Below are 14485 nucleotides of genomic sequence, written 5' to 3' on the forward strand. Positions count from 1 at the left end.
GTTCAGTAGGCCAAGTAGAACACAGTATCTATTAAATAAAAAGTGATACTTATTTTGTAGTTAAAGACTAGATAGGAGCTATTTGACCTAGAAATAATATGGGCCTGGGTCCAAATAAATCTGAATCTGAATTCCAGTTCTAACACTGTTTCCTCATCTGTAAGAATTGAGAGAAACTAAAGACATTCCTATATCTCGAGATTGTCATAACAATTAGAATTTATACAAAATGCCTCATATGGTGTCTACCATAAAAAGTAGTATTGACAGTAGCTATGGCTTGTCTCCATTTTGTCATGTGATTGTTAATATTAGTTTATACCTATATAACCCCATAAAGGAGGCAATGTAGCATAGTGGGAAAACACTCCTCCTGAAATAAAAAACCATGGCTTCCACTCCCAACTCTGCCATTTCATTAGATGCAAAATCTTGGCAAGTGGAATAAATGCTATTTCTCTATGTATAAAATGAAGTTAGAAATCCCTTAAAATTGGAAGGATCCTAGAAGTGTATAGCACCTTGTTAGATCATCAGATTTTTTTTGACATGGTTACTAGAGATTTCCAGGTGAGGTTCTTGACTTCGCAATTTAAGTGTCTAAGATCTGAAGCCTAGTTGAGGTTCTCTAGCTTTCAGTCCAACTCAATGGTCTCTGAGTACATAGAGTAAAGAAGGAAAAGAAGAAAGAGAAATGTTCTTCCCTCGACATTAGTATAGAAGGTTAGGAGTTAGAGTTTGAGAAGACCTCATGGGATTCTCGGTAGAAAGTGCATATACAGAATGGACAAACGTGGAACCGGAGTTTGTGGTGAGGGACAATTATGGCAGCCACAGAAATCCTAGGTGTAGCTGGCACCCTCATCTTTACTTTCTTTTTCACTATGGCAGGTACTACTGACATCTTGGACTAGACATTCTGGGTTGGGGCCGCAGGCCGTTAGCCAGCCAGTCTCGCCCCTTAGTCAAACTCCCAGTTGAGGGTACAATTTGCATATTAGGCTTTTATTATATAGGATTGGCTCTTGAAAAGTCATAATATGAAGTGACACCTCATTACACACACAAATGTCAGAAGACGAAAGTGTATCATTCTGTGTTAAGAGGTTATAAAAACTCTTTTTAAAGCCAATAATTTCTTAATCATGTTCATAGAAAATGAGGACTAAAATTCTTGTCTACTCAATGATTCTCAAACTGGTAAGCACACAGGACATGCAAGAACTACCTGCTCTAGACCACTCACTCTCTCTACCTTCACTCTTCCCTAAATGCTCCAGAGACAGGACTGCATGTGAGAGGCACAAACTCTTAAAAATAAGGGCAGATACTTATTAACAAATGTTTAAAAAAACAGAGATGTAGCAAATGACAGAATTTTCTACCATTTAATTTTGGGTGAACAATGAAGCAAGATTTCCAATTAAATGGTTTACAGCTTTATGATACCAAATTTTGACTAAGTCAGGGTATAATTCCTCTTCAGAACCTGCATTTACTTCCTGTCAGTTGTAGATCTCTCTGGAGAAGCTGATAACTCACAGTAAATGTTTTCCTTGGCTTGAGCCTTACCAATACAAGTATCTCATATGAGAACTGATGATATGAACCAAAGTTAACCTCTGAAATAATGTAGTGAGTTAATCAAAAGAAATATAGACACAGGAGATTTAGCTAAAGGAATTGAGTCCTTAATGCCCACTACTAAGGCATTACACTGCTTTGAGAAAAAGACACTGAAGCTGATTCCAAACTCATCCCATCATTATAAAACTACTAGAGGCCCAGTGCATGAAATTCATGCATGGGTAGGGTCCTTAGGCCTAGCCAGTGATGAGGACTGATGGGGGCCTTCCGGCTGCTGGCCAGGGCCTTTCTTCGTTCCATAAAACCCCCGGGTGATCAGTGTACATCATAGCGAGGGATTGAACTCCTCGTTCCCCAGTCGAACTCTCGAGGGGACACTGTGCACATTAGCCATATATATATCACTACTCATCATGAAACTTTAGAAAAATAAATAGCACTCTCCAGGACCTCTTATCAAAGGATCATGTGGTATTATTCTGGGCATCAAGCCTGCTAAATTACAAAATAAAACTCAGGAAGTTGCTACTTAAGTTTAAAAAAAAAAAAAAACAACCCTGAAAATAAGTGAAAAGCCCAATTCAGCAATGCCAAGAAATCCTTTTGAACTCTTTAAGTTTCCTTGCATGGCTCATGATGAGTAAAAGATTTAGATACAGAAATCTTTAGTAAAATATTTAGAATACTTCATCCATCTATAAACAAAGGAGTAAGATAATGAGGTGGTGAGACTTTGCATCATTAAGTTCTCTATACCCAAAAAGCTGTAGAGCCCTGGCCGGTGTTACACAGGGGTTAGAGCATCAAACCCCAGGTCCAAAGGGTCTCATGTACCTGGTAAAAACATGTACCTGGGTTACAAGTTCCCGCCCTGCCCCCAGTGGGACATGTGGGAGGCAGCCAGTTGATGTGTTTCTCACATCAATGTTTCTTTCTCTCCCTCCCTGCCTCTTTTCCACTCTCTCTGAAAAGCAATGGGAAAAAAATATCCTCAGAAGAAAATTAACCAAATAAACAAACAAACAAACAAACAAACTGTAGAGCTGTATGTAATTCAATGGCATAAGTTTAAAAAATAAGATTAACTTATATTTTCTATGAAAAAAACTATAGGTCAAAACCTTAACACCAGGAAATGGGTTTATATCTCATTTTCTTTTTATCACAGTGCTTGCATTATCTTTCAAGCAATAAGTTATATAATGGGTCCAAAAGAATAAAAAATCCTAAGCCATGGTTTGTATAAAAATAAGCACTGCCTGAAAATTTTCTGAATGATGAGAGACATATGCTGAGAAAAGCCTAAAAGCCACCCAAAATTAAGATACAGTAACAATAAATCAGAAATAATTGCTGAAAGTTTTGACCTTTGGACTCTGATCCATTTAGAAATAATTCCCATTTCATAACTTTGTTTACATAAATCTCATTTAGCTTCTAATGAGACTCATGAAAACAAAAAACATAACATTTAAGCCAAATAGAAATGGAAAAATTAACTCTCACCACTGAGGGCAAGACCTTTACATAAACACAAAGTAAGGATTGGAATGGAAAAAAGACTTATGAAATTTCTGAGGTCCTGAGAAGCCTGTAACAAAGGTTTGCCATGAATTTTCTAAGACTCCTTACAAAAAATGAAATGCCAGGCATAGGGAAAAAGGTTGAAGCAACACACAACAGAACATGAGACTACAGAATGCAGAGTACACAACTGAAGGAGTCTGGGTATACATGAAGAGTTGAGAGCAAGTGCTGAGTTCCAACCTGTGCTGGCTGTGTGGTGGTGAAGCGATACTCTCCTTGTCTGTCTCGATTGAACACAACTTTCCAAAGGACCATGTCAAGGCAGAAGTTCTGAGAGATATTCCAGTGAGTTAAGAATTAAAAATGACTAAGTCATTCTTTATTAATGTGCACATTTAAAAAGGATCACACAATGCTGAATCATTAGTAAAAAACATGATTTGTTATATAGAGAATTTCAGTTAATATTGCAGACAAATAAATAACAACATGAATTTTATGACAAATGCATCACAAAATTCTTGATAAAATGGGACCTCTAAATTTTTCATAAAACATGACTTTTATATGAATAGTCAGGCTCCCCATATTAAAATAATGCTTATAATCCAGTATTTTTCTTAACAGTGAGTTATTTCCATTGAATATTTACAATTAATTCTATATGTATCTGTATCTATATATGAATGTGATTTTCAGAATCCAACACAAATAATTCTTTTGATAGTGAACAAGAGTAAAACATTATGAGGGATGATGAAAGGATTCCCTAAAAAAAAAAAAAATCTGTTTTAAAAAGTATATATATCTTAAACATTTGAGTGAAAAGTTGAACTTACCCTTTAGAAAAAGAAAAGCTTTTAAAATACAATGTCTTGGTTGTGCTTTCTATTGTCCACACAATAGCAAACACACATCCCACTGGACACTCTAAAAAGATCGGTGCCAGTACCATAAAATCCATGCTGCCAACTATGGTCCAAATTTAATATCTTTTAGAAAGACAACAAATTAAGCATAATTTCCAAGTCTAGAAATATTATCATTGAAGTATATAGTTCCAAATTACCTAATTTTAATTCAAAATCATGTCCTATGAAACCCTTAACTTAAAAATCACACCTGTTATCTCTTTCCATTTCATATGTTGCTATTGTAGAAGAGAATAGTAACAGTTTGGAGAACAGACAAAATTATATTAATAAATAGCAATGAGAACCCAGCAGTTTCTTTTATAAAAATGGATGTAAAGGCAATCCTAAAAGAAGAATAATTGTACAATGTACAATGAATCAAAGAGTCCTAAGACCTCTAGAGGGAACTTAAAAGCAAATATCAAAGAGGAAGTTTCACTAATCAATGCTGAGACTGGGTAAATTCATAACGGTCATTATTTTATACACTCAATAAACTCTCTTATTATTAATATTTATGACTTTTCATGGAGAAAGTCCCCCTTCTTCCTTTTCTTCCTTAAATGGGAAATTTTACCACATATCACAGGACTCGGTGGTACCAGCTCACTCTGATTTCTTGGTCACCAGTTTATAGGCCGCCTGATCACCAATCTCCACCCCCACCACACCCCACAACCCGTCCAATTTGGTGGTTTCCTCTTTATTGATTTGCCTCCTACCTTCCCCTGACAATTCTGAGCACCAATTTTCTCCCCTTTCTATCAATCACTAATTTTTGCTAGCTCACTGATTATTTTCTACCTGTATGAGTACAGCTAAGTAATATCCCTTAATATGACTACTATCAGTTAATGGAAATATCAGAAGGCTAAAAAAAAATTTAACTAAAATGAAACTGAAACTTTGTAGGCTTCCATAATGCTACCTGTTCTCTTCCCCCATTACCATTAAATCACCAAGAATCCCAAAGCAGCAAGGTAGCCATTTGATTATCTGAAGTGCTTACCTCCACCAGGATAGATACAAGGGCATTTACAAGAACAATGATGAGCATAGTTATACGCCATTGATATGGTACACACACAATCTGTAAGACAAAAATTTTTAAGTTAAAATTGTAGTATATAGTTTATATTTATGGCATTACATAACTTTAAGATTAATTTAATTCCTATTATGTACCAAGCACCATCACATAGAATACCTACTCAATCCAGAGTAGCGCCACAAGGTAGATATTATATCCACTTTTCAGATGATAAAACTCAGTGTAAATAACAATGTTAAAAAAATATTAAAGTGGCTGAGCTTAGTCAGATCTTCATCACTCAGATTGAATAGCTTAAGCCTTACTAGACCATAAATTTCTATTAAGACCCTATTTTTAAAAAATTTTATTGATTTCAGAGAGGTCGAGGGAGAAGGAGAGGGAGAAGGAGAAGGAGAAGGAGAGAGAGAGGTAAAGAGAAACATCAATGTCATATGCCCTTGACCAGAATCGAACCTGGGACCCCTCAGTACACAGACCAATGCTCTATCCACCAAGCCAAACCAGCTAGGGCTAATAAGTCCCCATTTTTTAAATAAAATCTTGTCTTTAAACAATGGAGCAGATACTGATCTAATAATAAAATATTTTTTACCTATACTGACATACAGACAAGTGAATAAAAGAACTATACAGATCAATTTAAGAAATACAATCTAAATTTTCACTTTAAAATCTGTAATTAATTTCTAAGGCCTAAAAAAAAAAAAAAAGAAAAGAAAAAAGAAAAAACCCATTTACACATTCATCCTATAGTCAGCAAATATTCACTGAGTGAATATCCAAGATACTGTGCTAGGTGCTGAGGAGCAATCTAATATTTTATAAAAACATTTAAGACTCCAGCAAGAAGGGGTGAAGACTGCTATAGTAATCCAAACAAAAGGTGGCAGTAGCTTGAATTAAAGTGGTGGGCATGATAAGAAATATGTATTTGGTCTGTCCCTGGTTCATGACATTTTGCTCTTAAAACTCTTATAATTTCCTGAGTGATTGAGGTGATAGAGAGTGTCTTATACAGAACTTCTAAATTCCCTGAAATGCTTTTTGTTCTAATGAGGCTACACTGGGTGGGCTACTGAAGAGCTTCAGGATAGGAATTGCCCACCAGAAAGATTTAAGCCATGATTAGAAGCTTGGAACTTTCAGCTCCACTTCCTCATCCTCCAGGAAGGAAAGAGGGGCTGGGCTGGAGATTGAATTAATTACTGATCATTCATAGTGATGAAGCCTCCTTTAAAAAACAAAAGAAACCTAAACTAGAGGTTTTAGAGATATTCATGTGCTGGGAGAGTGGTAAATTCCAGCTCCACAGGGACAGAAGCTCTGTATTCTGGGTCTTTCCAGAAGACCTCTGCCTACATAACTCTTCATCTGGCTGATCATTTGTACCTTTTTATTATATTCTTTACTACAGACCCGGTGCAAGAAACTTGTGCATGGGTGAGTGTGTCCTTCAGCCCAGCCTGCATCCTCTCCAATCTGGGAACCCTCAAGGGATGTCCAACTGCTCATTTAGGCCCGATTCCACCTACATGGGTATCCCTCTCATAATCCATGACTACTGGCTCCCAACTGCTCACTTGCCTGCCTGCCTGATTGCCCCTAACCACTTTTGTCTGACAGCCTGATCACCCCCTAGTCACTCCCCTGCCAGCTTGATTGATACCTAACTGTTCCCCTGCTGGGCCAATTGCCCCTAACTGCCCTCCCCTGCCAACATGGTCGCCCTCAACTGCCCTCCCCTGCAGGCCTGGTCACCCCTAACTGCCCTCCCCTGCCAATCTGATCGTCCTTAACTATCCTCCCCGGCAGGGCTGGTTCCACCCAACTGCCCTCCCCTGCAGGCATACCTCCCCCTCCACCCCCCCCCCCCCCCCCCGCCCTGCTCTCCTCTGCAGACCTGGGTCCCTCCCAACTGTTCTCCCCTGCAGGCTCGGTCATCCCAACTGATTGCCCCTAACTGCCCTGCCCTGCTGGCCTGATTGCCCACAACTGCCCTCCCCTGCCAGCCATCTTGTGGCAGTCATCTTATGTCCATATGGGGGCAGCCATCTTTGACCACATGGGGGCAGCCATCCTGTGTATTGAAGTGATGGTCAATTTGCATATTACTCTTTTATTAGATAGGATGGAGGCAGCCGTCTTTAATCACGTGGGGTGGTCATCTTGTGTGTTGGAGTGACAGTCAATTTACACATTACTCTTTTATTAGATAGGATAATAAATTAGTAAATGTAAGTGTTCCCCTAAGTTCTTGTAGCTGATAAAGCAAATTATGAAACCTCAAAAGGGGTTTGCAGGAACCAATTTATAGCTGGTTGGTCAGAAATACAGGTGACAAGCTAGGATTTACAACTGGTGTCTGAAGTTGTATAGTCTTGTGTGGCTGAGCCCTTAACCTGCACTATCTCCAGGTGGTTAGTGTCAGAATTGAAATGCAAGATATCCAGTTGATGTCCAGAGAGTTGGAGAACTGGTTGGTGTGGAACCACTCCAAAACATTTGGTGTCAAAAGTATTGTGAATAGAGGAAACAATAGTTTCTTTTTAGGTAACAAATGGGGTTGGAATGAAAAGAGAAATATTCAGAATAAGAAAACTGAGAGAATCTATCAACAGACTGGCTATAAAAAGAAAAGAAATAAATAAGGATAAAATACACACTTCTGACTTGGGTAAACAGTGGTACCAAGAAACAGAGACAAAGCAGAGCTGAGGAAGAAAATGATGAGCTTAGTTTAAATATGTTGATGGGTGAACCATGCAGATAAATGAAATGGCCGGGAGTCAGTACACTGCTGTTAAGATGATAAACTGTCAGTTTCTTCTAAGATAAATAACACAGTATTTATAAAAATTAAAATTCGAGATGCCCTTTGACCAAACAATTCCATTTCTGCACATTTAACCTCCAAGTATGCAATTGTCCTTCTTAATGAAGTGCATAAGGATTTGCAATACAGCATAAGAATTTGCAATAGCAAAACACTGGAAACAACCTAAATACCCATTCAAAGGGGATTAAATTATGGAAAAGTTCAAAAAGTGGAATACCATCCCATAAAGCTCATATAACTTTCATGCAAACCTCTCAATAACATACAACGAAGAAAAATTAAGTCTGATCTCACTCATGCAACCAGAAACAAAAATTCTAAACAAAATCATAGCAAACCAAATCCAGAAAAAGAATGCATCATGACCAAATTGGGTTTCCTGAAGACAATGTTAGTTCAACATTTGAATACCAGTCAACTAACTACAATTTACTACATTCTTTAGGGAGAAAAACTATGTGATCACTTCAGTGGCTGTAGAAAAAGCATTAGGTAAAATTAATCATCTATTTATGGTAGCAACACTATAGAAGGAAGCTTCCACAACCTGATAAAACAGTTATATACCAGAAACCCAGCCCACAATATATCCAATGATAAAATATTAAGAGCACTCCTTTTAGAGTCAGGGACATTACAGCATATCAGTACCATTAAAAGCAACATTAATAAGGTTAATGGACGTGAAAAATATATACAAAGCTAAGTACTGAAATGTCAGAAACAAAACAATTGTCATTATTTATAGATGATGACTATCTAAAACAGAAAAGCCCAGAGAGAATCTAAAAGTTTTTAGAATAAACTTTGACAAGGCTTCTGGATATGAGATGAATATACAAAACAATTGTTTATACCAGCATAAAATTAGAAAGTATAATTTTAAACATATTTATCAAAGGAACAAAAATGATAATACCCCAAAAATAAATCTAACAAAAACTTGTATTAAAACCTTTAGGAAGGCCCTAGCCAATTTGGCTCAATGGATAAAGTGTCGGCCTGCAGACTGAAGGGTCCTGGGTTCAATTCTAGTCAAGGGCACATGCCCAAGTTATCACATATATAGCCATGCACATTAGGAACTTCTAAAAATAAGACAACATCCTAATAGAAAAAAGTGGGTAAAAACATGAATAGGCATTTCACAAAGGAACTAAAAAGGGCCAAAATACATATGAAAAATGCTCAACCTCTTTAGTAACTTAAAATTAATAATTTGCAAATTAAAACCATCATGATATAACACTTATACATCCACTAGACAAGTGTTTGTTGGCAATGATGTGTAACAATGGATTCTCATACACTGATGAAAGTATAAACTGATACAGTCACTTTGGAAAACAACTTGGCATAACTGAGAAAGCTAAATTGTAAGTGCTCACAGAAAACAAAAAACAATGGATAAATGAATTATAGTATAATCCTATAGTGGAATACTATATAGCAGTGAAAATAAAATGCATGAATCTCAGAAATGATGCTAACAGGAAAAAGCAAGTCACAGAAAAATACAGATAGCAAGATACGATTTTCATAAAGTTCAAAAGCAAGCAAAACTATCTTTTATGACTTCATGCTTATATAACAAGTGTATAATAAAAAGCAACACAATGAAGTAAAAATTTAGAATAGTAATTCTCTCGGGGTGTTTAGACAAACTTACTGTCTTGATGATGCTACTTTTAGGTTTGATAATGGATTCATGGGTGTTATTTTTATTACTATTATGCATCACAAATTAAATGTGTGCATATTCTTTTGTATAAAAGTATTTCATCATACATAGTTTTTAATAAAAAAAAGTATGGAGAGTCCTAGCTGGTTTGGCTTAGAGGATAAAGTGTTGGCCTGTGGACTGAAGGGTTTCGGATTCGATTCCAGTCAAGGGCACGTCCTATTAAGCGGTGTGCATGAAGCAGTTGATCAATGATTCTCTCTCACCATTGATATTTATATCTCTCTTTTCCTCTCCCTTTATTTCTGAATACATTTTAAAAGAATATATTTTTTTCAAAGTATGGAGAACTCAATCAATATTGAAGAAGCAGCAGTGTGTGCAGACTATTCAATAAGTACGTTGGTTTGGGACATCTGTTTGTAGAAATGGAATGCAAAGTGAAGAAACAGGAAAGAAAAATAAAATAGCAAGAAGAGTCAATAAAAGCTTCTGTTTTAATTATGTTTTTATTCTTTATAGGTTATCTTTGGGTTAATAAAACTGTATCTTAGAAAATTCAGAAAAAGCAGTCCTGGAAAAAAGAAATGTAGACAGTTCAGTTTATTTCCCCAGTAACATAAAAGTAGAGGGATAGATTTTAAGCCACAGCAAACATCCAGAAGTCTCATTTGGCTGTGTAAACTTCATGTGATACTAATATGTCCTTTTCTGTTACTGTCCCAAGTACTAAATCACTCCTCAGGCAACCAGTAATAGTTGATGTGCTTAAATTAAGCCTTACCTGAAGAGCCTGGTCAATAGGGGCAACTGGATGCAACATGATGAATAAGATGAAAACATACAAAATAATCACAGACAAAACAAAAAGATCTGAAAAAGAAAGTAAAACAATTAAATTAGAAAGTTCCTTTATATAAAAAGACATATAACTGGTACACTGTGAATCCTATTAATTCTAAATTTGGTTGTGAACACTGAATGTTGCTATTTAGGTTGATTAAGTATATAAAGTATGCTTAATATTACTTCCTAGAGTATAATACATTATTTAGGACCAAAGTATTCATTTATGTGATGTAAAAATAAACAGTATTTTAAAAACTAAGAGACAAACTGCCGGAAACCAATCATTGTCTCACTAATAGAAAGAGGCTGGTCAACCTTGAAGCTCTGAAAGGTCAGAGCCAACCACACCCTATCTAACTGAGACAATGGTAACTGAGGCAACTTCCCCAACTTGTAATCATGTAAATCCTTTCTGATATGATAATCCCCTTATTACCTGCCTAAGGGCTATGGGTGTTTCCCAAAGCTGCTTAAGGGTACTGGGTATTTCCCAAAGCTGCCTAAGGGTAATGGGTGTATCCCATAGCAGCCTCAATAAAAGGGATAGCAAGAGCCTAGAGTTTTCCCACTAGAGGTTGACTCCCGCCTGTCCCCCCATTTCTCCCAAATTAACTCTTTTCTAGTCTCTCTCTTCATTTTAGTGTGTGGCCTCCTCCAGAAACCGGACCCTGAGTGGGCCCTAATCACGAGGGTCGTGTTAAGGGTTCCCACACAAACCTTTATGAAAATTTCTATTTCTCCCAAATAAAGAGCTACTTTGTAAGATAATCAAGCCAGTCATAACTCACAAATAAGAGACTAGACTATTTATGGCAAAACGAGATCATCATTTAAACATGTATGCAATGACAATTGTTGACTGTACTAGTAAAAGTGCTGAATAACATTTATTCTCAATATTAAGTATGTTATAATCCTAAATAGAAGCATTCTAAGTTGAATGTAAGTATATTTCTGCTAGGTGAATAGAGTATTTCACTATTTATTTATTTATTTATTTTAAATATTTTATTGATTTTTCACAGAGAGGAAGAGAGAGGGATAGAGAGTTAGAAACGTCGATGAGAGAATCATCGACCAGCTGCCTCTTGCACACCCCCTACCGGAGGTGTGCCCGCAACCAAGGTACATGCCCTTGACCGGAATCGAACCCGGGACCTTTCAGTCCGCAGGCCGACGCTCTATCCACTGAGCCAAACCGGTGCCGGCGGTATTCCACTATTTAAAAGTCACTATTTCACTGTCTTATTCTGTGAAAATACTTCCACAGAAAATGATGGTTAAAACCTAGAAAGTGAGTTGATTTTTATGTTAAATGTGGGTTATCTCTATGGTTTGCTGTGATAGCTAGGAATAATAAATCCCACCCAGAAGTACTTTGTACCACTTTCCCAACTTCAAAAATAAAACTTTCTGCTCATGGCCCTCTTGTTAACTGTGTGCTTACATAATGAGGCATAGATAAGTTATTAGAGTCTGTTAAAAAAAAAAAAAAAGTGCTCTAAAAATGCCAGTTGGAAGTACACAAACTAAAAAATAAATAAAAACATGAAAAAGGACAAAAAGAAATGTCAGACTATACATGCCAAAGAAAAATGTGGAGATAGAAGTTTTGTTTCAATAAAGTAACAGCCCATATTAAATGTTTTTAAAATCCTATTGCATTTTCACAAACAATAAGCAAAATATAGATCTGCAATCTAGTTCCTGGCATGCTGCAAGAAGAAAAAATTTACTCAGGCTCAGAAACTTTTTACATCCACCTCAATACTGCTTCTCAAATTTTCATGTCTTTCTCCTGGAGCAACCCCCTTTGATCACACCAATAAAACTCTGCCAAGATCTTCAAGCGAAGGAGAAAATAAATTGAATCATTCCTCTGCTTAGCCAAGGGAGGAAAAGAGGCACTCATCAAAGGAATTTGACAGGAGAGGTGGGTGGCTGGCAGATTTACATATCCACCCAAAAGAAAAGACCAAGATGATTTCAACTAAGAATGGAAAGATCAGGTATTCATTTTAGAGAGGTAAGAGTTTTCAGTGGATTATGCTCTCAGCCCCTGGCTTCTCCTGGCCTTGTAACTTTCTTAGTAATCCTATTGAAGTAATACTCTTCACCAGAAGATAGCTATTAAAACAAATTCTGCTGTGTGGTGATTAAGGGCCAGGGGAGAATGTTCCTTAAGTTAAAGATTAGATTGTTTTACATTCTGCCACAAAGGTATGTAAACACTAGCAAGTCATTCAGCATCAAATTGTTTTAACTAGAAAATGGGGATATAATGAGGAACCCATAAGAAAGAGTAGATTTAAGTATTTAAAATGTAATGTAACATGTAAACTCAATTTATTATTAAGTATTAGAGGCCTGTTGCACAGAGAATATAGTGCAATAGGCCTTCCTTCCCTTGGCTTCCAGCACCTGTTTTCCTCCAGCACCCAGGACCCACGCCTTTGCTCAGGCTGGAGTCTGTCGCCTTTGCTGCAGACTTCAATCAGTCTGCAGTCTGTCTTTGCTGCAGCCAGGGTGCCACTCCTGTAGATCCCTTTGCCTCCCCGCCCCCAGGGCCCACCCCGCCCTCCCTCTCATAGCAGGCATCCTGCCCCGCCCAGTCACTCCGAGCCTGGAGCTGCTGGATGGCCAGCATCTTTTTCCTTTTAATTTACATATTCCCTCCCGATTGCCTGGTGGACATAGTGGAGTGATGGTCAATTTGCATGTTTCTCTTTTATTAGTGTAAATGTCCCAGTTTATGGCATCACAGATTTGTTGACTCCAAATCCTTTTGACAGAATATGACACCAAAGTAAGACACCATAAAGGATTTCCTTCATAGTCCCCCCCCCCCCTTTTTTTTTTTTACTCAAAAACAAAACCTATATAGAGTAAAAAAGCCCACAAACCTTATGGCAGAAAAATGTGACTTTGGATGGAGAGCAGACGATGCAGTATGCAGATGATGTGTTATAGATTTGTACATTTGAAACCTGTATGGTTTTATTCACCCATGTCACCCCAATAAAGCAAATGAAAAATAAACAAAAAATTTTAATGCTATGGAAGAAAAGTCTTCAAGGCTCAAGTTTCCATTCTACTGGCCCCTTCTGCAGGATGCAAAGGTGACAGAAGAATTCCATGTGAACATTGACTATACCCATGTCAAAAATGAAGAACAGACAACTGTTGTCCAGACCACCCAGAAAGAAAGTGTAATACCCTCTGTTCCTACTTCTAATTGAAATTTCCTATACTGGGTTGTAAAAATAAAAGTTTCAGCCAGAAGTAATCGGTTGTGAAAACGAGGAACATGCAGAACTGGTGGCATTAATTTTAAGCTTAGGGTAGCAGCTACCGGGAGAAAACAACAGACAATAAACATCTAGATCACTAAGCTTATTCTATTTATGGATATCTCTTTTACTTTGAAAAGACAATTTTAACTCTATTCTTCTTATTTTTAAAGAAGGTAAGCAGTATGGGAATACCAAACTTACAATTCTTGTAGCAAGGTTGCCTAAAAGGTTTTCCTTTTGAAAAGGCAATTGCCACTATGAGGTACTGAAAACTGGAGATAAAAAACACTGTGGTATTTTCATAATTTTGTATATTATGTGGATCATCTTCGGTTTCATTGAACAAATGTGAGAAATTCCCATAAAGACTTCCCGTTGTATTACAAGCACTGAAACATACAAAAAAAATTTATGTTACTAAACACAATACCAATTGCACAAAAGAAACCAATTCTACCTTACTTGCCTTGACTACCATAAAATAAACAGAAATAAGGTATATAGCAAAAGACCCAACAATATTGAGGTTAAGATATATAAAACAGGTAGAAGAACATTAAGGGTTTTTTCAATTTAGTCACATTTCAATCAATTAAAAAATTAGAAGAAACTTCATTACTTAATATGAAATTGGGGAGTAATTTTAGCATAGTAAAGGTAAAATGACCTTTGGTTTGACCTTAGCTCTACCATTTTTTAGCTATCACTAAGACAATATTATTTAATTTCTGAGCCCATGTCCAG

The 14485-nt window shown here is 36.9% G+C and overlaps 1 protein-coding gene across 5 annotated transcripts in view; it reads right to left on the reverse strand.

Moving 5' to 3' along the window:
• The window catches only part of ATP13A3 (ATPase 13A3), a 92033-nt gene that overhangs the window by 7509 nt on the left and 70039 nt on the right, over nucleotides 1-14485 (reverse strand). For 4 of the 5 annotated variants that reach the window (XM_084871504.1, XM_084871502.1, XM_084871505.1 and 1 more), the window contains 4 exons: nucleotides 13943-14130; nucleotides 10384-10472; nucleotides 5038-5118; nucleotides 3355-3444 (listed from right to left, as the gene is read on the reverse strand). In XM_084871504.1, the coding sequence (XP_084727630.1) occupies nucleotides 3355-3444; nucleotides 5038-5118; nucleotides 10384-10472; nucleotides 13943-14130 (448 nt within the window). The remainder of the gene's footprint in view (nucleotides 1-3354; nucleotides 3445-5037; nucleotides 5119-10383; nucleotides 10473-13942; nucleotides 14131-14485) is intronic. The other variant, XM_084871506.1, reaches the window with a different exon arrangement.

Source organism: Pipistrellus hanaki, assembly GCF_964339955.1.
Source record: "Pipistrellus hanaki genome assembly, chromosome: 2".
Taxonomy (NCBI): Eukaryota; Metazoa; Chordata; class Mammalia; order Chiroptera; family Vespertilionidae; genus Pipistrellus; species Pipistrellus hanaki.